General features: G+C 39.4%; 1 protein-coding gene across 1 annotated transcript in view; it reads left to right on the top strand.

Annotated features, from left to right (window-relative positions):
* Positions 1 to 26,782, top strand: part of LOC120545833 (3'-5' RNA helicase YTHDC2) — a 73,468-nt gene that overhangs the window by 13,391 nt on the left and 33,295 nt on the right. The window contains exons 10-22 of the mRNA XM_039780448.1: positions 1,650 to 1,757; positions 1,884 to 2,032; positions 3,257 to 3,392; positions 6,685 to 6,811; positions 9,728 to 9,793; positions 10,227 to 10,408; positions 11,042 to 11,138; positions 12,306 to 12,393; positions 13,975 to 14,055; positions 14,163 to 14,245; positions 21,661 to 21,766; positions 23,173 to 23,292; positions 24,885 to 25,157. Of these exons, the coding sequence (XP_039636382.1) occupies positions 1,650 to 1,757; positions 1,884 to 2,032; positions 3,257 to 3,392; positions 6,685 to 6,811; positions 9,728 to 9,793; positions 10,227 to 10,408; positions 11,042 to 11,138; positions 12,306 to 12,393; positions 13,975 to 14,055; positions 14,163 to 14,245; positions 21,661 to 21,766; positions 23,173 to 23,292; positions 24,885 to 25,157 (1,616 nt within the window). The remainder of the gene's footprint in view (positions 1 to 1,649; positions 1,758 to 1,883; positions 2,033 to 3,256; positions 3,393 to 6,684; positions 6,812 to 9,727; positions 9,794 to 10,226; positions 10,409 to 11,041; positions 11,139 to 12,305; positions 12,394 to 13,974; positions 14,056 to 14,162; positions 14,246 to 21,660; positions 21,767 to 23,172; positions 23,293 to 24,884; positions 25,158 to 26,782) is intronic.

Here is a 26,782-nt window from a genome sequence, read left to right as displayed (position 1 = left end):
TCTGCATCAGTGCTGTTTGCATGTTTATCAGCTAGTTGACTTCTCTGTGACAGTTGGAAAGGATGCAGAAAACACCTCTAATCTGGTTATTGCAGATTTTCCCAATCTAAAAACAGTAACCTGTATCCATCTGATCCCATGTTCCCACACAGCTCCCGACCTGCACCACTAAATCGGAATCAGTCATTTTTCACACTTGCCTAAGAGGGAAAGCACACAAACAAACAAAACTGACAAACGCACAACCACAAAATAAGTCAAATGTTTATACCCATGGGGTTACATTCTCTGCGTTCATGTTTTCTACAAATGTCAAGAAAGGCTTGGAGAGAAGGTCCTGTCTTCTGTAGCTTGAGATATTGCCCTAATCTTTTTGATCCACCTGGACAGTATAATTCGCCTGGCTGACAGAGAGCAAAAGGCCGGCATGTTAAGAACTCAGATGCACACCCTGTGGTGCATCACCACATAGAGCATTAAAAGGTGATGGATCAGCCATTTTTGAAGAGGTTTTGAAAAATAGGTTGACAGGAATTATATATGTCCAAAACATATAAAACAATTAACAGTAACAATTTCCCCGAGGGGATCAATAAAGTATTCTGATTGTGATTCTGCTTCAGATCCATATGTAATAGACCTGCAGGAGCTTCCTTGCATCTATCTCATGTAGCATTCAAATCCGGTCTAAATCTAGGCAATCTAACTTTCGGAAGTGGATGTACTATCTTGAATTGTACAACAGCATGCCGTAGACAATAGGATGGGTAAATCCTTTTGAATAATTTTTTGCCAAATTGCATCTGGAATTTGTTCATCCTCTTCCCATTTGTTTTTAGGTTGTCAAATAATGTAGACTGAGGTTATATATCCCACCTATAATCTTCACATGACCTAGTAGTTCATTACAAGCTTACTCAACCATTTATATTTCCTGTTTGCATCCCCCAGGGTATGATGGAACCTGTTTTAAAATGTAGATGTTTGAATAAAAAAAAATAATAATTTGCAGTGACAGAATTTGTTAGTTTTACACTATCAACATTTATTTTTTTACATTACGAATATATAACTATAAGGTCCGATCAAAATGTTTTTATTTATATCCCTGCAATACTTGACACTCCCCTATATTCATTCATATACAAATACATGTGGTGCATTGAAATCCTGTGGACATGAAGGCTAAAAGGCCAAATCATTTTGAAATCCCAAAACAAATTCCTAATTTTTTAAAATAAAAACAAACCCCAGTACCATTCCTGCACTCTGATGCCATTTCTGAGAAGCATAACTTCAAATAACAGGGGTCAAAACTGAACTAAAGTGGCCTATGGTTCAAACCTTTATTTACCTTCATTTACTTATTTAAATAAAGGGACAAACAACATTATCCAGAAATTGCAAATATCACATGCGCAATCTTTACCTTGAATCAGCACAAAGACTGATAAATACTGGAGCAGTTGTTACATCTAGAACACATTTCACTTAAGAGACCGTTCCTTCTAAATACAAAGATTGGGATATCATTAACTCAAAACATTGGAATTCAGTGTTTTCCCCCCAGGTGTGTGGGTCATCGCTGTATGTGGAACTGTATGTACATCATTTTTATCATTAATAAATGAAGAGTTTTGTATTTGTAGTCAAAGGAAGACAGTTTGAAGTGAGGGAACTCTTTCTGGAGGACGTTCTGAGGCTGACGGGCTTTAACAACAAGGACTTGAGGAAATACAAGGAAGAGACACAGAGAAGTATGACGCTTTTTAATTAACAAGTCCACTGAGTCAGACTGAATAAAAAATAAAAAAAGAAGCATGACTGCCTTCCATCTGGCTTCATGTTTATCTCCTGTGTGTATCACCCGCTCTGGTTCTCAGAGGAGAAGAAGCAGAAACGTTTGATGGAGTGGTGTGAGGCGGTGGAGAACGGTTCTGTTGAGGAGACACAGAGGACAGAGGGGTCTGCCCTAGGCTTGCTCCAGGACAGCAGCTACCTGGACGGAGGGTACAACACCTCTAACAAGCCGGTAAACAACACACACACACACACACACACACACACACACACACACACACACACACACACACACACACACACACACACGTATGAGATTCTAACGGTATGTTAACCTTCAGCAACAATACCACGGTTTTGCGGTATTGCAATTACAGCTCTAAAATGTATTATATAATAATAATGTATAACTACAATTACCCACTACTATGAATATTATAAATAATGCTACGATTCAATTTTTCTCAATGTAAATGCACACATATACATATGGAGAGAGAGTGTGTGTGCCTACTTTGTGCACACACGTGCTCTCTCTGTACAACACAGATAGTCGCAAAACCAACGGTACACAACGGTGGAAGACTTAAACAACAGACGTGATACTAGCTCAATTTATTTTAACACTACAGTAAAAGTACTAACTTAGCAGAAAATGTGTACTTGTCTGCCTAGGGAAGTTACGTTAGGAAGGAAAAAAGCTGATGTTATCTGCCTCGGTAGCAGCCTGAAGTCATTATTTCACCATTGTTAGACATGCTACATTAACTCTCATAACATTAGCTGTTAATCTTTTTAGACGTGCGGGAAGAGTTTGAAGGTTTCATCTACTGCAGCCATCACGCACAGACACTCGCACCAACAGGAGGGGGAGAGGCCGTGATACTCTACGCTGCACATTTGAAGGCAGAGGGATTCCTGACCGTCACTTTCTGTCCGTGATGACTCATAAAAAAACCAGCTCATACCGCAGGATGATTTTGAAACCGTGACTTTTTCATACCGTGGTATACCTTGAAAGCGATAACCGGCCCATGCCTAACACACACACACACACACCACTCTATGCACTGCTTCAAAAGGTCCATTCACGTCCAGTGTTCAGCATCTCATCTCGTTATCGATGTTGCAAGATAACAATTCAAGCGCCCCACTCATTAAATACTGTATGTGGACCCTGCTATCTGATGTATCTGTCCACTTTCATTAGTGGAGCCTGCATGCTATAGTGATTAGGGCTGGAACGATATGCGATATGAAACGGAAATTCCAACACTCAGATCCACAAACCTGTGTGAAAACCAGTGTGAGAAGGCAGAATCGTGACACACCCCTTCCAACTCCCAGAGTTATCCTTTTTTTAGCCAGAGAAGTTATGTTGAGTTATGTTGCTGTGTTGCGTGAAACTGTCGATGCTTGGCACCAGGTTGAGTCAGTGTACCATTTTGTGCCACAGCCTGACAATGATGCAGAACAGCTGGAGCCGTGGCTGCAGAAGGAGATGGACTCTTGTATTTCCAACGTTTTCCTCAATGAAGACCAGGATGCTTTCATTCAACTCTTCAACCTAATCCTCTATGAAAATGTTAACGGTATGGCTTACCTTTCTGGAATCATTCATTATACTATTTTGGATATGTAGCATGTAAACACTATTAGAATGGTAAGAATTGCGCATGGTACTATGGTGATAAAAATTCCAGTAGATGATTTATATAGTATATGTGGTCATCTCTCATGTCATTTATTTATTTATTCATTTATTTTTAATCAACAGTTTTTCAGCTGAATTTCCAGAAACTTCTACATTATGATATAGGATTTTATCCATATGGCCCACTCAATACTGCTCGTAACTCCCCATAAAAACCGAAGTTGTTGAGGTGTAAGTGTGTATTTTTTAACTTCATATTTACCGTAAAGACGCCTCTAACTCTCAGCAGAAAACATCTGTTGTAAAGAATGTTGAACTGTTCCTTTTTTAAACTTTTAAAAACATTTTCCGTCAAAACGTTGATAGATTTTGACGTTTCCGACTGCACTTGAAGGCAGCTTTATTTCACAGGAGAGAGAGAAAGAAAAGAGAGGAGCGAGACAGAGTTCTTTATTTATTTATTTATTTATTAATTACAGGGACAGTGCATATTAATATACATTTCTGTCAATATGCCAGATTTAGCCAGAAGGCTATTATTCATCTGCAGTCCCTAGACAGATGGTAAAAGTCACTCTGAAAGAAATTAAATTACATATTTACAAAACAATATAACATTATAATACATTTGGTAAAAAGTACTATTAAGCTAAAATGTACAAAAGAAACGTAACAGACCAACAATCAGACAAACATCAGACAAAGACATGAACACATGCACACACACAAGGCAAGAAGCCAGCAGGGGGCAGCGAGAGCAGGTCTAAAAGTTAATGGTAATGTTGGTTTGTTGTTGCAGGAAACATTCAGCTATAAGACAAACTCCCGGGCAGTTCAGTGCTTGTTAGCTTTTTTAATAATTTTTTTTTTTAAACATATATTTTATTGAGATCAGAATCAAGTTTTGAAAATAGACCTTTTGTACAGTTTAGATTTCAAACACAGAAGACACAGAAAAGAAAAAAAGAAGGCACACAACCCTCAATCATCAAGAGATGGGGGGTGGGATCAAATTATTCTTACATACTGGACCAAATAGAGGTGTGCTGTTACAAATTTAAAATGTTTCCTGAATTGATACCACATTTTTAAAGTATTAAGCACCACAGGATTTTTAACATACAATGAGATTTTTGTTGGAAGGGAGGAATATATGAGAGCAGATATAGAAGATGTCCGACAGCAAGATAGGGCTTCCAGTTTGCACCAAGTTAAATTAGAAGAGACAAACCAGCAACGTATTTTATGAATGTGAGTAGCTCAATAATAAAATTGAAAGTTCGGTAGGGCAAGACCACCACCAAACCTACATAGCTGAAGTAATGATTTACGGATCTGTAGGGACTTTGCACCCCATATATAGTAGGGATGCACCGAATATTCGGCCACCGAAAATGTTGTGATGACGCAAACAGAAACCGCGACCTGCACGTGTGTCAGTACCCGATCCACCTGCAAAGCGTCTCCTAGGCAACGAGGTTGAGACGGACCACGGAGTGAAATCAATGAAAAGTGCTCTTAGAGTCTGTCAGCACACGTTTCAGTGAGATCTATTCGGATCCTCTGCACTTCATCGCGACTGTACTTGATCCGCGTTATAAAGACCATTACTTGGATGCGGAAATAAAGCAGGGCGCACGAGAAATGATCCAGGCCGCCATGGAGACGGAGAACCCGCGTGGAGACGGAGACGGAGCAGCGCCCAGTGCAGGAGATCAGAGCGCAGAAACAAAGACTGGTCTCTCTGCACCAGATGAGGGGCATGCACCCTCGTTGTCTGATATGTTCAGTGAAATCCTGCAAGAAAGTGCCTCAAAAAAAAAAAATAATAATAATAATAGGTAAGCTATTCTGTTCTTAGGCTACTGTATACTGTATGTGACTATCAGATTGTAGCCATATTTCTGCTAGATATTTTATTAATTAAACTTTAATATTAATTTATACAATTGCAATGCCTTGATTTTAGTAAAGTTAGTATACAGTCATAGCCATAAATGCAATGGTACTAATAATTGGCATAATTTCTTCCAGTGTTTCGGTTTCGGTTTTCGGTTTTGGCCAAGAATTTTCATTTCGGTGCATCACTAATATATAGTAAATTAACTTATCATTTTGTCAAGGGAGTCAAATATATTTAGGTAGGAACAGAGGAATTGATTGGAACAGAAAGAAATTTAGGCAAAACATTCATTTTGATGACATTATCTATCCAACAAGAGAGAGGGATACATATCACAACAAATCATCTGCATATAGCGAAAAAAACACCTTTAAAACTGGTGGAGGATCGTAATGCAATGGACAGCGGTTCAACAGCCAAGGTAAACAAAGATGGTGATAAAGGAGAGCCCTGACGTGTCCCTCCTTCTAGTGAAAAATATTCAGAACGGGTGTTTGTTTGAACACTAGCTTGTGGCGTATATAATAATCCACTGGTTAAGATTCTGCCGAAACCAAATACCGAATCCTCCTCCCATCCTCAGTCCATTAACACAGTAAACACATTAATCAAGTAAACGACGTCCACAGCAATGTATTTTTCAAAGCCGGTAATGGTCGTCTGGTTAACACCAGTTTCTAGCTGTGACTGTCGGGACTGTCCCCCCACAGGTTGTCTCATTGGAACTACAGCTGCAGCTTAAAGTTACATAGTGTTACTTTAATTAAACCATTCTGTTCTTCAGAATTAATAAAAGGCAAAACCCTCTCCAAACGAGCAACAGTCTTGGCCAGTACTTTCACATCAACATTTAGTAAGGACAAAGGTCTATAGGAGCCACAGGAGCAGTAGTGGTTTTTGGTACGGGCGAAGAAGCGGTTTTCTACTGTATTATCTATCATTTCACCGTGTAGGGAATTGGCAAATTGGTGCTGAGAGTGCTGAGAAGGTACCGTGCACACTGCAGCTTCTTTTTTTTTGGTGGGGTGGGCTGTTTCGTTTTTTTACCCTCCATAGTGTTTTAAAACTTTCTTGTGGCAGTGTTGTTTCCTGTACGGGACTCTCACACCACCTCAAACCATAGTTTAAAACGCACCGACAAATCTGATCTCCGGGTACATGATTGGCCACCGCAGCGTGACATGGGGTTGCGTTTCTCCAAAAGTTTTTGCAAACCCTGCCGCAGCCTAGACGCACTACTCCCATATAAAATGAATGGAAATACCTGCGTTTTAGATATGAGATGTGAAAGCTCCAGCTGTTCTCATACTTGTCTTCTTTTACCTAGTGGACTACAGGCACAGTGACACAGGGACTTCTCCTCTGATGGCGGCAGCAGGTCGAGGGTTCCTCACACAGATGGAGCAGCTGCTCAACATGGGGGCAGACATCAACTTGAAGGCATCCAATGGCTGGTAGGACATCCACCACGTTATGTTACCAAGCTGATGTCAGGCCGCAAAGCTAATTTAAGTCCCATTACAATTACTACTGTTAGTCACAACCATTTGTTTATAGAAATGGAGGAGGCATATAATTTGACAGGCTTTTACAGCTAGGTATTTTCACCTTTTCACAATATAACCTATAATGTAGCGCTACGAACCGCAAACTTTACACCCAGGCCACTATATTTTTCACTTCACAAACCTACACCAGCCACATTGTTTATTTTTAAAGGAGACCTAGAAACGAATAGAATAGACTTTACTGTCATTGAACAAGCTTGTGTACTGTGTGAAATTTGCTGTGCCGTACCTGAATATAAAAGTACTAAAAGTAATAAATACACAAATAAATACACTCGTCATCCCAGTCGATAATTATGCAATATTGTGCTATACTATAATGTTATATGCTATATTATACTATTATGCTTTTCTGTATTTTACGTCATATCTTGAATGTTAAATGTGCTGGATGTTCATGTTAAATGTGGCCAAAAGCTTCAAATAATGAAGTAAACATTAGAGCCTGACTGATATATCGGCGGGCCAATATTAGGCATTTTCCAAACTATCGGTATCGGCATTTATAATGGAAGACCTGCCAACATGTACGCATTTTTCGTACTAAGCATTTAGAAAAAAACGTTCATAGTGTCCATCAGTGATGGGAGTAACACGTTACACTTCAGTGGTTGAAATGACTGCAGAGATACATTTGCGACACGGACATTATTTTCCAGAGTTTTTTACGCTCGAGCTGTCCTGTCAGTGACAACCGCAATGTGACGAGCAACTGACAGATAACATGTCGGGAATTAATGTTTAGTCTTGCTACACGTAATATTACATTTTATCAGCTGTGGAAAGTAACTATAGCCTTCCGTCGGCTACTTTGATTCAATTTTAATTGGGTATTTTTCATTTAATCTTATTAGGCTACTTCTAGTCCAACACACTTTAGAGTCAAGTAGGCTATTGAACGTTTTACTTAACTATTTATTTTATAGCTTTAGTTACTTTGCAGCATCAGATTAATAATACAAAATAATATGAATAAATTATGATTTATTCATATTAGTATTAAAGTGGATAAAGATGAGACTTTGTTGACCCCTTGGTGAAATTCACAAGCTACCTGCCAAGAATACTTCCGCTTTTATTTTGGTGAAAGTAACTCAAAAGAAACGCAAAAGTAGTGTAAGCATTACAATTCAGAGACAGTAATATTATTATATAACTAACTTGTACTCATACACTTTCTTCAAGGTTGGCAGGTTTATAATGGCCAATAAATGAATATTTAAAAAATAAAATAAACGGACGAAACACCATTCAACCATGTTCTGAGTGTTGGTGTTGCATAGTTTGGCCACCAGAGGGCGCTCTACAACGTCCCTGTTGGCAACACTATGATTTTTGTTGTTATTGTGTTTTTGTTCAAAGAACTTTAAGTTTCATATCTTAAGTTTGTATACATTTTATTTATCAGAAATTTAATATATTTTGATGTTCTGTTACAATCAGTCCTTCCAGAAAAACGCAGAGTTTTTTTGTGATTGTTGCGGGCAAAAATCCTTGATTATGCGGCACGTTTTCTAAATATCTGTTTTCTTAAAAAATTGCAGTTTGATTAAAAAGAGAAAAAAAAAGTGATTTCCCCCAACAGCCTTTTTTTTTATTTATTTTTTTAACTTTATTTCAAAAAATAGTTTACAGATATTCAGTTATCGCAATACGTAAACAAATAAGATACAAAAATATATACAAATAATAGAACAGAACAGGGAAATAAAAGATACAAAAGAGAGACTTTCAAAAATCAATAATATAGACAGCAGGAGCACTTAAACAAAGAAATTTGAGTAGACATCAGATATTAAGATAGCTTTCTTATTGGATCCCACCTTAAGAGACTCAAAGTACATGTCAAATTCAACCTCCAACACCTGCTTTTCGATGATTTTCACGTTGCGTAATTACGTCACTTCATAACGTTCCCATGGCAACAGGGGAAAATGGCTGCTCTTGTGTGAAGTAAACACAACATTTTTCAACTTTCTGCTAAGATATGTGACTTTTTTTGCAACGAAAATGCGGGGATTATGAAATCATGCAAACCCTGCATATTTTGTGCGGAAATCTGCAATTTATGCGGCGAAAGTACGGTGCATTTGAAAAAAATGCGGCCCCAGCATAAATATGCAGACTTTGGCAGATTATGCATTGAATTATGCGGTCGCATAATCGCGTTTTTCTGGAGGGACTGTACAATAAAACAAACAAGTTTATTTTTAAACTACATTATCATATTTTTTTTAGTGAGGACTCAGAAATAACTACAAATAACTGTTAGGAAAATCAGTTTTTGTTATGCGTTTCTGGATTTAAAAAAAAAATATATATATATATATCGGCCGATATATCGGAATATCGGATTTTTTAATCACCAAATATTTGTATCGATATCAGCCTTTAAAATCCTTAATCGGTCGGGCTCTAGTAAACATATTTAAAAGAATTCCCTGCGAGCCAAACCTCTGTATCATGTCAGTATGAATTTTTCTTCTACACATTTTCAGCGCTTATTTCTACGTCCTATATTTTCTGATATAAAACAAAAATTGAAAACCGGTCAGTTTGACCCAAAGTCAACACAAGGGTTAAACAGACAGGCGCTCCAGCAGAGCGTCCCAGACAGACAGTGAATACAAGTGCAGCAGTGTTTTTTTAACATTAAAGGAAGTAAAGATGTTCTAGTTCTAGAACCTGAAAATGGGGTACAATAGGTCTCTTTTAATACTCCTTCAAGCTGTTGGGCATATATGAATCAATGCATTTAATGCATCCAGTGCATTGAGCGACAGTGTTTTCATCTCATTTCAGGACAGCCTTGGACTTTGCCAAACACTTCCAGCAGATAGATGCCATGGATCTCCTCAAATCTTCCATGTGAGTGTAATGTTGACTTTGATTAACTACCCTAAAAAGAGGTAAAGAAGTTCCTCTCATTGGTTTGTTGTTTTTTTGCTGAAGAGAGGCGGTGAATGCTATTGACCATTTATATTTAGTAGCTCTTTTTTCAAAAAAGAGTGAGTCTGGAATGTTCAGCGTGAAGATGTATATATGCCTATACGGAAAAGATTGCTCCATGAAGAAGATTTAAATTGGGGTACAGCACTTTAAATTCTTTATACTTTAACTCTTTTAGTTATTAATGTAATGTAAATGAGTAATGGTCCGCTCTTTTCCTACCTTCAAGCAGCATCTTTTACATGCCCTAAAGAAACTATACATAAAGTAAAGGCTTGTCGACATTGAAATACTGTTTTAGAAAGTTTATAAACTTATTGGATTACCTACCTACATTCCTGCTACTGTGCAGTCCTTTGGGGGAGGTGAGCAGCCTGGGTGAGTCCACTCTGGTGCAGTGTGGCAATGCTGAGATGAGCACCCCCGAAGAGCAGGAGCTGCTCAAACTGTACCACCACAGCTTTGATGATGAGTGGGTGGACCTGGACCTCATCATGGATCTGCTGCACAACATCTGCTCCACCACCAGTGATGGTGAGCCTCAGCACTAGATTTTAACCAGAGATGGTCTGATACTTTATTCCTTTATTACCATACCATTTTATGCTTACTGATTCCGATACCTGAACTTGCGTATCTGCCGATACCAGTGTGTCATATATTTTATTATGTTTTAACAGCCGTATACTACTATCCCTGTATGGATTTCTATGTTTGTTGTACGGTCTGGCTCAGGTTAAACTTTTTGTGAAACATGAACAAACACAAACAATGAATGCCATAGAACTTTCTTTAATTATCCAGTTTGACAGTCGGTCATAACGGAAAAAGACTATTAAATAAACTACTTTAAAGAGGATTTTCTTCGGGGCTAAATTACGTGGTATCAGATCGGTGCATAAACTCCAGTACTTACCGATACCAGCATTTTAGGCGGTACCGGAGGTTTTTCCGATACTGGTATCGAAACATCTCTTATTTTAACAACTTAGCTGCTTATTGAGCAGTGCTGCATGGCAACAACAGAAGATTCACACTGCCAAGTTGACCCGTTGCCAGTGAAAATGGCTATTAATCACAGCCAGATTTTTTTTCAGGAATGCGGATGATATTTCAGGATTATTAGAATGTGAGCTTTTATTTTTTATTTTATCTCTTGGTCTTCAGGTGCTGTACTGATTTTTCTTCCTGGATACGATGACATAGTGGCACTCAGGGGTCGCATCCTGTATGACGATAAGAGATTCTCCAACCACTCTGACAGGTAATATACGTATACTGTACATAAGACAAACTGAAGATATTTAAATGCAATATCTATAGTACTGTATGCCTTTAGTCATGTTGTTTTAAAGTCATGATAAGGTAGAGATTTTTCTTTTATTGTATTTTTATACACATATAAATGAAGCATTCTTAAAATATATAATAAACAAAATATTGTATCAATAGATGTAAACTCAGTCCTGGATTCATCTTGATTTAGCTTGTGTTTTTATTAACTTGGGCCCTATTTTCCTATGTTTTTGTATGTAAGTCATTGATTGGAACCACAATCTTTGAAACTGGTTTAGTATTAAGTTAGACCGCGGCAGTCGGCAGCAGCTAAAGCTGCAATGTAACGTTAATGGGCAATTGTTCACCTTCAATTTCTGTCCACTAAAAGTTCTGTTTTTGCCGTTGACGGGCTCAGATTATTATTCTAAGTGTCAGACAACATTATGGAAAGGATCCCTACAGAGATAGACCTTTTAGTTACAGAGTAAGATCCTTTTAGTTTTGAAACCGCCCCGAAATCACCATCACCAAACTCACCAAACTCCATGTAAATAATCAGTAAGCATACAACACCCTTCTTTTAAGGTCGACAGAAACAAAGTAAAACTATGAAAGTCTGTCTTGGTTCGTCTTTTCTCTGTTCCAACAATCACCACTCTGGTTTGGGTGGCTTCTGGTTGGTTGAAATGTACGCTAAAAGTATTGTTTATTTAAATGAAGTCAGGTGATTTTGGCGATTTCGGATCCGTTTCTGATTAAACACAAAGGATTATGCTGGTTAACAAAAAGGTCTATAGCCCCCCCATACAGAGAAATCCAGAGAGAGTTGTGTGGAGCTGATAGTCTTAATTAGCTTTGTATCAACTTTGGCAATGGCTTGAATGTAACGGACATTCATTAATATAAAAAAAGAAGTAAAGCTTTAATACTGGACCAATTTCAAAGATTTTAGTCACTTAGACATCAGTGCATGGGAAAATATGGTCCAGGTTGTAAAATACAGAAATTAAACTTTGAACAATACAAACATATATTTTAACATGGACCTTTTATTAATTGTTTGTGCCATCTGGTCAGTTGATTGTGTTGACCATAGTATAACACAGCTGCACATTGTGTAGTGTGTCTCTGACAGAAGTGTATCGTCTCTCAGGTACCAGGTGTTCACTCTACATTCAGACATGCAGACTCTGGATCAGAAGAAAGCCATGAAGACCTCTCCCCCTGGTATCAGGAAGATAGTAAGTCTCTGATGTCACTCAAGGAACACGTTTTTCGTCATTCAACAGCAACACAGGCCAGCGACATCTTGACGCACGCCCTAACTGGTTTACTGTTCTATTTCCCAACATCAACACTTGTCAACTTCCAGTCCACTGAGCGGCACATTCCAGTAACTGTACCCTACTTCTTCCGTCTGTATTATGCGTCCTGTCTATTGACTATGTCAAGCAGCTGTTGACTGATGACTAGTTTGGTTTTCCCTTTGAATGGAATTTTACATGTAATTCACTCACTATTGTCACAGCAGAGCCACAACCCTGGGGAAAGTAAACACTATCGTAATGTCTAGGATTATAACAGAGCTTGGTTAGCCGTGCAGTTTTTAATCAACAGTACTAAATACTTGGTTCACCTAGCTGAAAGGATAGGATCAGATGGCTTACCTGTTGTTCTGTGGCCCTCGCCGTGTTTCGGCACTTGTCAGTCGGTGCGGTGTCAAACAGCGTTGACTAGGGCTGCACGATAATAGGAAAATATCTATTGGGCCGATATTTGCGTTTTTACACGGTTGCTGCGTTCGGTGATTATTTACAGACAGGTGTCCACAGGCAGCTCTGTGTTGCTGGAGACACTGCAGTTCACGTGCAGACCATGCACGGCCCCTCCCCCACTAGCAGAGTGCTGGTGGGGGAGGTAGGTGTTACAAATCAAGCACTTCAATTGGCTACTTTTCAAGTTTGTTTTCTAAAATTATTTAAATGTGTTGACAAAGGACATTTTCAGAAAGCAATGCATCATCAAGGCTGTGTTGTAGATGTTGATGAAAGCCTTTTACCCTTGCACAGTTAACCATATGCAGTACACCCATCTATATGATGCACTTGCACACATAATTTGGGTGATATGAATGTAAGATGATTGCAGAAGTGACACTGATCTGTGTTTTTGTTTATTATTTTTAAAGAAATGGCAGAGCGGATTCCGAAAAAACAAATCCAGTGTGGGAGGGTTTACATTTTTATGATATAAATTGAGGGAGCAAAAGCCGTATCAGCTCCAAATATCGGCTCAAGAAGATCGGCAGATCGGTCATTGGCTAAGGCTGATGGAAATAAAATCGGCATCGGCACTAAACAATCCAGATCAGTCGATCCCTAGTATTCTTTAGTCTGTAGGATAAGATTTGTAGGCCGGGATGTCTCTGCAGCACCACAAAACTTTATTTTAGAATGGTTTGACACATATTTTGCCTTTAGCAAATATTACGCCCTCCTGCGATTTGGATATTGCACTAGTTCATATTGCGATTTCGATAAAATTGCAATTAATTGTGCAGCCCTAGTGTCGACACTCTGTTGATATTTTATTTGTAAACATTCAAGACGCGGACATAACATTAACACAACTTGGTGGGGAAATATCCCGACAAATCAGAAACTCATCCTCCGCTCGCTGAGCCTCCTCTGTGTCTGCTTCACATCCACTTTGTAAGCTCCGTGACGCAGGCAAGCCACACCCACCGCAGCCTGGCGACCAATAGAAAGCAATAGGTGGATTTTGCCGTGACTATGAAACCTGTCATTTTTTTCTCTTTCCAGATTCTTTCTACTAACATTGCTGAGACAAGCATCACCATCAACGACGTGATCTTTGTCATTGATTCAGGAAAGGTCAAAGAGGTACAGTTCCTGCTCAAGAGTTGTGTGACTTGAAGTCTAACAATACATACAATTTCATACTTGTGGTTAGTAATTAACTCTTTAATGTTTTTTTTCCCCTGTTGTAGAAGTCCTTTGACACCCTCAGTCATGTGTCCATGTTAAAGACTGTTTGGATCTCAAAAGCCAGCGCTCTGCAAAGGAAGGGAAGGTAACCTCAACAATGTCCTTATTCTCAAAAGATGTTAAATCTTAACATCTCACCTGAGTTTGTGCCGGTCTATTAATATTTGTCGTCTTCCGCCATGCTTACATGGCCATAGGCTGCAATGAGCTAGAAACATTAAACGTGGCCCAATAAAATAGGTCTTTACACATTGGGCACAGGTTTTTGTCTTGTGTGATTGATTTATGATTAATTGCACATTAATTAATCACACGTCAATATATTATTCCAACCGTTGTTATTGTCATGAGTACTGTTACACACAACACGAGTATAATGCGACGATAAAGCGCCGTCATTTTTTTTCCGAAATGAGGCTGATTTAGGGCTGGGCAATATGATATGATATCGACTTAAAATTTTTTATATCGTAATATTCTGATATGACACAAGTGTTGTCTTTTCCTGGTTTTAAAGGCTGCATTACAGTTGAGTGATGTCATTTTCTGAACTTACCAGACTGTTCTAGTTGTTATGCTATTTGCCTTTACCCACATAGTTATTATATCAACATAACTGATGATTATTTATCAAAATACTCATTGTGTGCATATTTTGTGAAAGCACCAATTGTCAGCCCTACAACATCGCCGCAATATCGATATCGAGGTATTTGATTTTTTCCATATCGCAGATTATTCTGAACTTTCACACGGAGAATAAAGAAATCAACCAATCATGTTGTGTTGTTTACTTATGAGGATCATAATACAACAACATGGAGGCAGCTGTCTGAACCGTAGACTGTGTAGACGGCAAACTTTATTACTCCTCTCAACCTCCGGTTTCAGTTTCTATGCAATCTACATCTATGACGTTGATTCTGCTGCTGAGCAGTGGAGTGAAAAGCTTTCGGCCAATCAGAGCGCTGCATTTTAACCCTCCGCCCACCTGCCCCAGCAAGCCAGGCTGTCCGGATAACTGTAGGCTTGCATGCCATGGCTGAACCGCCTAAAAAAAAAAAGGTTTGGAACGATTTCTTAACGGGAGAGATGGCCTTTCCTGTGCAAGACAGACATCGACATCAGTCACCAAGGGGCAACCGGTAACGAACACAGTCCCATAAACAAATACTCCCCACATAATGATATTAAAAAGAAATGGATGATAAGAATAAAGCGTTCATAGTGTCCATCAGTGATGGGAGTAACACGTTACACTTCAGTGGTTGAACTGACTGCAGAGATACATTTGCGACACGGACATTATTTTCCGGAGTTTTTTACGCTGCGTTGAAGCGAGTTGTCCCGTCACCGTTCCGTGGTCAGAACCAGAACCAGACGGTAACTGACAACATCTGTGTCCTGTCAGTGACAACCGCAATGTGACAAGCAACTGACAGATGTCGAGAATTAATGTTTAGTCTTGCTACACGTAATATTACATTTTATCAGCGGTGGAAAGTAACTATAGCCTTCCATCGGCTACTTTGATTCAATTTTAATTGGGTATTTTTCATTTTCTCCTACTTATTAGGCTACTTCTAGTCCACCACAATTCAGAGTCAAGTAGGCTATTGAACGTTTTACTTAACTATTTATTGTATAGCTTTAGTTACTTTGCAGCATCAGCTGAATTATATAAAATAATATGAATAAATTATGATGTATTAAAGTGGATAAAGATGAGACTTTGTTGACCCCCTGGTGAAATTCACAAGCTACCTGCCAAGAATACTTCCGCTTCTATTTTGGTGAAAGTAACTCAAAAGTAACGCAAAAGTAGTGTAAGCATTACAATTCAGAGACAGTAATATTATTATATAACTAATTACTTTCAAATGACAGTAACTAGTGATCAATAATGTATTACATTTTGGAATTAACTTGCCCAACACTGGTGTCAATAGGCTAGCCTATCACACCTGCCATCCTTCCCATTAGTTGGGGGGAGGTTAGAAAAGCGGTGGAATGGCTAGAAAACTAAAAGGTTTTAGAAAGACCAGGTAAAAAGATAAAGGTAATAGTTAGGCTATTTATGTGAAGTGATGGCAACTGACATAATACAATGTCACCCATGTCAAATTTTTAAAAGCGTATCTGAAAATATCTGACCCATGTTATTTATTAGCCTATAATTGTGTCTCTGTCAGGCTTCAATCTTGTGCTTTTTTAGTAGTTGCTTTAAGCCTATTTAAAGTTGCTTTATGAGTAAATCATTACTTAAACTACTTCATTTCCCTTCAGTAATCAGAAGAAGGCTATATGTTAACCTGGTCTAACTCTCATCTTTAACACAGAAGTACTTAGGCATATTTATTAGCGCTCTCTGCCTCCTGTTGGTTAGACTAACAAATATATGGGCACAAAATATTGGACAGGATATAAGAAAACATTTGTATAGTAGTTTCACTACGCGCACAGCCAGTCATCCACTCTTCTACACAGTAATAATAATTTATTGTAATCTAGAAGGTACTGATGAGCCAAACAATGTATTTTCAGGTGGAAGAAGTTTCTATGGGCTATGCCTCCTGTACAACAGTTTGTTTTCAATTCAATGTTAGGAGTGATAGCAGTAATTGTATAACATTTATGGTCTACTTGTATATGGTTATGGAGTAACTAATAAATCTTGATTGGTGAAATTATATTATGTAGTATGGTGTTAGGTATCTCATAGGTTTCTCATTGGTGAGTTCAACGGTGGAGTATATTGGCGGTGGGCTGTCGGTGATTGGTGTGGGGGGGTGGTTGTACTCATAAAATTTCTTCAAGGTTGGCAGGTCTGCCAATCAATTAAATAAATTAAAATTAATTAATTACAAAATAGCTTAAATTAAAATAATCCAGGTAAATTCAAGTACTTAAAAAATAAAATCAATAAAATAATAATACATAAAACATAAATAAGCACAAGTAACACAAATTTCCAAACCTTTATACTTTTTTTACCAGGCTCTGCAGGCAGAACTAGAACAAGGTAATGGAGCTGCTGTTTGGCACTTTTACTAAGGTAAACATGCTTTCATTATGAGGCCAGAGGCCTGGACTACGAAGCAAGATTTGGGGTTAACGAGGTAACTTCAGGTTCACCAGAGTTTTCTGTATCACGAAGGTGGATCACTTGATATGGGTTCAATCGCCGTGGTAACTCATGCTGAACGCCTAAACCTGGTCGGGAGCAGGTTAGGTTGGAGATCAGAGATCAACCGGTTTAAAAGCACCACCTACTGACCAATCAATACTCGATTGATAACGGCGTCACTGTTCTTATAGAAGATCAGAGAGAGAGCGAGAGAAACCCATTTAGAGACCAACAACCCCGTTAACATTCCCTGATACCCTGATGGGTATATTTATGAAATAGTATATAGATTTAATGGGAGGGAATTACAAATCGGCTATTTCTTGGCTTATTGAGCCGTGTGTTGCCAATGCGCCCAGCGGTTTGAATTGTTTGAAATGTTTTTATATATTTTTTATTTGCTCTCACGATCGCTTCCACTGCCAGGGTTGAAACTGAAATAATAGGCTAAAGCAACGACAGTATATGGAAAGGACAAGTGTAATTATGGTCAGATCTTGTGCCTGACTGATGGGGGAAGTGATATTGATAAGAGGTGTGATCTACAGTGTCGCCTATTTTTATTTTGCCAGCTGTCCTCCTGTTTTAGGAAGCAGCGACTGTAGGCCTATTGCGTTTTGCCTGTAAAACTGTCTGTGTTCTTCATATTTATGTAGAATTATAGTTTGCTCTTCTTATGTAAAATATGTGGCTATTGGTCATGTTGATCCAGGGTGCAAGCGGCCGAAATGGGTTTCCTCAGGAGGGTGGCTGGCGTCTCCCTTAGAGATAGGGTGAGAAGCTCAGTCATCCGTGAGGAGCTCGGAGTAGAGCTGCTGCTCCTTTGCGTCGAAAGGAGCCAGTTGAGGTGGTTCGGGCATCTGGTGAGGATGCCCCCTGGGCGCCTCCCTAGGGAGGTGTTCCAGGCACGTCCAGCTGGGAGGAGGCCTCGGGGAAGACCCAGGACTAGGTGGAGGGATTATATCTCCAACCTGGCCTGGGAACGCCTCGGGATCCCCCAGTCGGAGCTGGTTAATGTTGCTCGGGAAAGGGAAGTTTGGGGTCCCCTGCTGGAGCTGCTCCCCCCGCGACCCGACACCGGATAAGCGGACGAAGATGGATGGATGGATGGTCATGTTGTGCAAACACAGCCTCTTTTATGTGAACGTGTGCGCCGCTGGATTGGGAAACCCTGGGTTGACTGAACTAGTTGTTAACCAGCGTCGTGACACAGCTTATACAGGACCGCGGTTGTTAGGTTAGGTGAAGCCGGGTTACTGAAAGAAATCCAGGACATGTTGATCTGCATTGGTAGTACAGGCGGTTCATTCTGACATATTTGTTTTGCTACGACTGTAAAGCTGACCCGTTCGTTCTCTTAATACATCCATGGTCCCACCGCTGAGATTGAGTACGGTCACGTGACAAGACTGCACTACAAACTACGTTTGATTGGTGAAACACAGTCACGTGGTAGAGCCTTTAGCAGAAGTCTCTCTCTGTCAAAATAAAACATTAAAATGTGGCATACGCGGGGGGGATAAAAACAATGACGCGTAGAATATACCAAAGAGGTAAAAAGACAAGTAACGAGCTCATTGTAGCCTAATGTAGCGGAGTAAGAGTACAGTTTCTTCTTCACAAATCTGGTAAAAAGTATAGTGATTTAAAACTACTCCTAGAAGTATAATTTTTTCAAGAACTTACTCAAGTAAATGTAACGGAGTAAATGTAACTCGTTACTACCCACCTCTAAGAGAGAGAGAGAGAGAGAGAGAGATAGATAGATAGATAGATAGATAGATAGCGTCATATATATCTATCTATCTATCTATCTTTTAGCACCGGGAAAATGTTGTGTTTTCCCTTTTTTCTTCTTCTGGGGGGGAAATTATGTCACCTTTTTCAGCCCTTCTGAGTGTGCAGGTATGTTATTGAAAACTGTCACAAATTCCCATCGATGCCGGTATGAATAGTTTTGACGTGAAATATTCGCAGGTGATTATTTCGCATTGTCGTTTATTCGTCACCTCCCCGGTGTGTAATGGCCTCAAGCCTTTTGGGCCATAAAAGTCTGCCAGGGTGGATTTCTTTTTTTGTTTGTTGCTAATGTAGGACTAGGATACACTTTTCTATCATAAATTACCAATATGTCATGTGTGATATTAATTGAGAGACAGACTTTTTAAATTTTAGATCAAAAGGTAAGTTTGAAATTGGTCTAAATTTGTTTAAAACAGAAATAAGTGTATGTTTCTGTTGGAGAGGTCAAACTATTGCACTCACTATTGCACTCACAACTTGATAGGAAATAGCCAGTAGACAGTGAGCAGTAAATAATAGAGAGAATTTGTGGGCCAACAGTGTGAAATACCTCTTTCAGTAATGTAAATGGACTGCATTTATTCTTTGCTTTTTATTTATGCTTTTCTAGTCTTAACGATTACTCAAAGCGCTTTTACAGTACAGGCACCATTCACACACATTTATACACTGGTGGCCGAGGCTGCCAGACAAGGTGCCACCTGCTCAACAGATAAACATTCACACACCGCATCCGGAGCAATTCAGGGTTTATTGTCTTGCCAAGGACACTTCAACATAGGACTGCAGGGCCAGGGATTGAACCACAGACCTTGGTAGACGACCGCTCTAGCGCCTGAGCCACAATCTAGTAAGGACTAGGGCTGTAGCGATACACTAATCTCACGATACGATACGATACACGATATTCAGCTCACGATACGATATATATCACGATATTCAGCCAACGATACGATTCGAAATAATTCGACACACTTACATCATTTTCTGAAAGATTTAAAGGGGACAGAGTGATTTTGGTGACATCTTGTAAGTGTTCCATTTACTTGGATTTAATTAATTGAACTGAAAAGATCAATTACACAATATATGTCTCTGAGTGGACAGAGAGTCTACAGCAGGGATCATCAACTACATTTTTTTCAGAATTTTTCTAAGCACTCTGGCGGCCGGACTTTCAAATAAAGAAAATAATATGAATTTATACCTAATACGCCTGTTCTTGTTCGAAATTTTTTACATGTATTAGTGTGAGCAAACTCCTAAAAAACATGGAAACTCCATAATGATAACTGGCTCTTTAACTAGAAAAAGATCTCAGACTAGGAGGCAGTTCACTGAGGAGTGATGGTTAAAGTCTGTGATTATGGTAAAATATTGTAGTATGCAGCATCCTGATTGGTGGAAAATGCTTGCAGAAAGAGGCTGTTGTCAGGTAAACATGTCACTGTCAAAAGAGGCTAAAGCAAGAAGTTGACGTGGAAAAGCCCAGCTTTATTGATGAATGGACTGATAAGCAGGCTATGCACTCGTCATGTATGCCTCATTTGCAATGAAACGATGTTTTTGCAAAATAATACAACCAGCATCATCATCATCACTCGAACATAACGATCGCGTCATTCACGTGCATATTAAGTAGCTCCAGATTGTCCGCTCTAGCAGAGAGATGGTTTGTTCAGCCAACAGTGAGGTTTACAAGAATTTGTCAAAATTTCCAGATTCCCGGCAACCTAAGATAAACAGTTAGACTAAAAAGCTTTTGTTTTAGCTTGTTTGTAAAAATTCGCTATTTGCAGAGTAGAGCTGTGTTTGCGTAAAACAGTGCGGTGGACTGAGCAGATTGAAATATGGCTTTCTACATGTTTATGCCGGTCTACACAGGTGAGTGCATTGATAAGTATTGACTTTCGACTTTTTTTTGCTAGTTTGCGTAATGTCAAAAACAGCAATGTGAATAGACTTTTTTTGATTCCGACTATCAACACCAAATTTGGTATATGGTCTTGTGTGGCGGAGATACACAGTTCTATAAAAAGTGAGCCAGATTGAACAAAACCATTCGATACGATTCGATATAATCAATCAATCAAAAAACGTCAGTGTGTGTGGCTTAGCCGGAAATAGGCCATGACTCAGGTTGTCTTAGACTCCTGAGTTGCTCTTACACTTAGAGCAATGCTGATTAAACTCAGTGGAGACGTTCTGCACTAAGCCCTGAACTTACACACCAAGTTTGGTTCACATCCTGTAAAGGGACAAAAGCTGTGTGCAATTATTGAAATGCTAGGCACATTGTGATGATGATGATAGTGTGTGATTGGTCTCACTCTTTTTTTAGAAAAATTAAACCAGCTAAAGTGACTTTTTGAAGCCTGAAAATCGCTCACTGTCGCTCCTTTTGGTTTTGGAAATTGCGCTGCTTCCTTCTGTTGACAGAGAAAGGGTTTGAACCAGAGAACTTCTTTATGCTTGTGACAAAATGTTAAAGCCTCTGCTGTTAATATCGGTGATAAAAATCTAAGTTTTAATCATCTAAAGAATGCACTGAATGGGTGACCTGTCCACAGAGCTGGGCGCTGCAGACCAGGGATTTGCTTCCACCTCTTCAGTCGTCTCAGGTTCAGCAACATGCTGGAGTTCCAGGTTCCACAGCTGCTGCGGATGCCACTGCAGGTACACACACACACACACACACACACACACACACACACACACACACACACACACACACACACACACACACACACACACACACAGACCCCATCCTATATCACGCAACATCCTTTTAAAAAAATGTATCTTAAACATTGACTTTACAGGTTCACACAAGATAAAGATAAATAATTTTTGCATTTTTTTTTCTTCTTCTTTAAATCTACATCATTGGACCTGGAACTTTAAAATACCACAAACGTATTATCCTAAAAAAAAATCATTAACTACAAAACATACAATTTAAAAAAAAAAAAAAATGTGTTTGGTATCTTACAGATAAAGTAACAGGTCTACAAACACATACAGTACAGGCCAAAGGTTTGGACACACCTTCTCATTCAATGTGTTTCTTTATTTTCATGACTATTTACATTGTAGATTCTCACTGAAGGCATCAAAACTATGAATTAACACATATGGAATTATGTACTTAACAAAAAAGTGTGAAATAACTGAAAACATGTCTTATATTTTAGATTCCTCAAAGTAGCCACCCTTTGCTTTTTTTGATAACTCTGCAAACCCTTGGTGTTCTCTCAATGAGCTTCATGAGGTAGTCACCTGAAATGGTTTTACCTTCACAGGTGTGCTTTGTCAGGGTTAATTAGTGGATTTATTTCCCTTATTAATAAAAAAGCAAAGGGGTAGCTACTTTGAAGAATCTAAAATATAAGACATGTTTTCAGTTATTTCACACTTTTTTGTTAAGTACATAATTCCATATGTGTTCATTCATAGTTTTGATGCCTTCAGTGAGAATCTACAATGTAAATAGTCATGAAAATAAAAAGGAAACACATTGAATGAGAAGGTGTGTCCAAACTTTTGGCCTGTAATGTAATATATACCGGTATTTGACACACGTCATTCTAAATACATAAACTGGTAAATCCTTTAAAGACATTCCTCACAGCAAGAGTTGAAGATGTATTCCAAACACTTAGTTTTTCCATAGCATATCCAAATGCACTGCTTAGTGTTTATCAACTATTGACTTATTGGCAAAGCATACCTCTCTTCACACCTGTAACTGTTTCAGTTGGTCCAATTTAGGCTAAGAAAAGGTAAATAAAGATACTATTCCTGTGACTGACACGCATCTTATAGTCTAATATTACAGAGCCATATTTACCTGGCTGTAAAATACACAGAGTAGGTCAGAGGAACACACACACACACACTTCACACACACTTCACACCTAAGGCCTTTTCACTTTTTGATGTTAAAATTCCCCAGGTAACATACAATGTGTGTCACCACCGTTACCATCTTGCATAATTCTAACAGTAGACTGCTTAACCAGATTGTTTAAAAGACTGCTGAAGCCTGTCATAGTGCTAATGTGTCATGTTGTGTGTTTAAGGAACTGTGTCTGCAGACCAAACTGCTGGCCCCCTCCTCCTGTCCAGTAGCGGAGTTCTTGTCCAAAGCTCCACAGCCTCCTGCTGCACATGCCATCAGGAACGCTGTGCAGATGCTAAAGGTAACAAGAACCTACAAATACTACGTTATAGGGATATCCCGATCAGCCTTTTTGGCCCCTGATCAGATAAAAACAAAAAAAGGAATATCTGCCGATGCAGTCTTGATCACATATTTGTATTTGCCTAGATAATAGAGCTGAGCACGGTTTTTTTAGTTTTTTGGGGGGTTTACAAAAATTACTAATTTAACAAAGTAACTAAATGTTGTCTTCAGCTTAATACATGTAACTTTAAGTGCAGCTAGAATTTATGTAAAACTTGCATATGAAATCAACTTCTCAATCAACTGCTTAGAATGGTGTAGAATTTACTAACGTGAATGATCGGGGTGACTGACGAACCCTGATCAGTGTAAACCTCTGAGGACAACAGACGCACCGGCAAGTCCAAGCAATGTTTGACAACACTCGTATATAAAAAGCAATATTATTTACTATTTTGTTTATATATTACGCTACTTTTGTAAATTAATTTCAAGCACCAAAACAACTGAGTGTAGGTTTGTTTTCACTAGAGACTTGAGAAATTTCAAAAAGCGAACGTCAGTCTTTCAGCTTTAGGGCCAAATGATCTCTTTACACATTGATCTGGAACAAATTTGGGCCTCACTATACAGAAAGCGGAGTTTGTTCTGAACATTTTGATATGAAACACATGGAGGTCAGGTTATATACAAATACCCTTAAAAGGTGAATTGTAAAAATGCCCTTATATCTCACAGGGTTAAAAAAAACACCAAAAAAAACATATTGACTCTGATACGTTTGGGACATCCCTACTCCTTTTATACCTTACTATGCACACACACAGACAAGCCTCATCATCCTCACACAGTATTCCAGCCATTGAGCATCTCGGTCATTAGGCTCGTTGGAGATGAGCCAGGCCTGCGCAGAATCAATCACCGGCGATCGCCGCCCAATGCATGCTGGGTAGTTTTGTGTCCGACTTGATCCTGACTTGCTCTGACGTCTGATGCACACGTGGGCAACGATAACCTCATGAGATCAAGGCAGCCGCAGGTTTGAGACGCAGGCAGCGCAGTTGCTTTTCACTGACTACAAGACCCAGGGCATGATGGGAAACGCCTGGATCTCAGCTGATCTAACAGCTGATTGGTTCAGAATCGACTCAACATGATGACGTTGTATATAAAGTCTTTTATTTTGAATTGGAGGGATTTGCTATTTGTCTGATTTAAAGGCTTATTCTGTACAAACAACATGTTGTGTGGCTGATAGTTAGGTTATGAAGCCAGAGAGACTAAAACAAATTCTGTTTATTAACATCAGCAACAGATCGCATGTAGAGCATTTCGAAAGCTACTCTGTCATAATAAAAACAACTGGAGACTGTGTATAAGCTAATATATGGGTCTGATAACATTTTAATAATTCGGAAACAGTACTAACGGGATGTGAGTGTTTCTGTGACTTCCTGTTAAGCCTGAAGGCTGCTGGAATCGGCTGTAAACTGTCCGACTTTACCACGGCTTTTTGTCGCCTGCACTTGTTCATTTTACAGGCGAGGCGCAGTTCATCTCGAACGAGCCTATTGAGTTTGTATTGATTCCTGCCACTTTTCTCTTCAGACAATAGATGCTATGGACCAGAATGAAGACCTGACTGATCTGGGCTACCACCTGGCAGATCTGCCTGTGGAGCCCCACTTGGGCAAGATGGTGCTGTGCGCTGTGGTGCTCAAGTGTCTGGACCCCATTCTAACCATTGCCTGTACTCTGGCCTATCGGGACCCCTTCATCCTTCCTGCCCAGGGATCTCAGAAAAGAGCTGCTCTACACTGCCGCACACGTTTCACTTCCAACACCTTCAGCGACCACATGGCCCTGCTGAGAGCCTTCCAGGTAGGTGGGGGTCCATATAGGATGTGATGTTGAGGGGTTAATTTAGGAAGTACTTGTTTTGAGGGAAGATGTAAGGGGATGCTCCAAACCTGGGTATTGGGACCCTCAAATGATTACATTAAATTGACCCTACGCCGAACCCTACCCCTTAGCCTGACGTGCACCTCTCGAAAAATGGAACTACACGTCGCGGCGTACGTCGCTCGGCCGTGGCTTGGTAGCGTTGCATTTCCCCCGACTCATTACCAGGTTCTCCTTCTCCATAAACAACATGAAATCAAGGAGAGGGTTAACTTTTCCTACTCCAGATTTCCCACCGTGGTCAGAAAGAACAGGGGAGACACTTTGTTTCTCTCACTAGGACTCTAGAGTCACTACTCACTCTTAAGCTAATCGGCGTCACTCTCACTCGCTCTACCACACACTCCTCGCGCATGCCGGCCCTTCTTTTCTTTTAAAGAGATCAACACACACACACCAACGCACAAGTATAGACTTCAGTCCACTTACGTAGGCTACGGCGAAAGCTCTGCATGGACCCTCCGCAGAACCATAAATCATGCTTAACTGGGACATTTTGGGACCGATTGTTGGGATTGTTTTAATTTGGCTTAATTTACATACAATTAATTAAATACAGTTGACTTTATTTAATAATGTTTGTGGCGTTTTCTTTTGCAGGGTGCACGACTAAAACTACTTTTCAACGTGCACGTTCCACCAAAACAAGTTCCTTCTCAAGACTATTTAGCAGAGCCCCCGTCGCTGCGTCCGGAGCTTAGCGCCGCCCAAGACGATTGTGACTGTTTTAAAGAAATGCAAACAACCCAGAGTGTTTTTGTATCCTATCATAGAATGTATCTGTGGTGTAGCCAGACCTTACTTCACAGTGCTGTGGACTACACAATGATTAAAACGTTAGGAAAGAAGAAAATGCATATTTCCACTAACCAAGATAAATATAAAATGTTTCTGACTTTTCTCAAAGCTTTGCTGTTTCATCCTGTGCAATATGTGCTAGTTTTACTACTAAAACTGTTCAAATGAAACTTGTCTGAATGGTAGATAACTGTTTAGTTAAAATTCTCATATTTTCTAAGGGGTGGGAATCACCAGCGGCCCCACGATATGATGTGATCACATATTACATTATGTCACGATACAATATTATTGTGATTTTAAACATATTGCGATATTCTGCGTTATATTTCAATTTACCTTTTTTTTCTTCTTTCTTTTCTTTTTTCTCAATTAAAAATTTTGTCTCAAACTCTGTTTTATCTAAAAATATCAATTTCTCCTGCTGACCTCACCAGAAACCGAACCCCAACAACACCATGTTGCAAGGCAATTGATTTTATCTGGTACCAAAAAGTTAAAGGTGCTCTGTGCGATGTTGGGTGACGTCACTTCTTGTTGACGTTCGAAGTATTGTCAAACAAACGAAGTCTAGCTCGCCGCTCCCTTCTCCTCATCCCGTCCCCTCCCCCTCTTTTCCGCGCACTAACCAACTAACCACACTCTAACTGCTCTTAACTGCTAATTTATGCTAAATGTCATTTATTAACTGTATAATAACACAATACCATACACAGTCCTATATATCTATCTTTATTTATCTGTAG

The sequence above is a fragment of the Perca fluviatilis genome, chromosome 17, assembly GCF_010015445.1.
Source record: "Perca fluviatilis chromosome 17, GENO_Pfluv_1.0, whole genome shotgun sequence".
NCBI lineage: Eukaryota > Metazoa > Chordata > Actinopteri > Perciformes > Percidae > Perca > Perca fluviatilis.
This window is presented reverse-complemented; position numbering and strand designations above follow the sequence as displayed.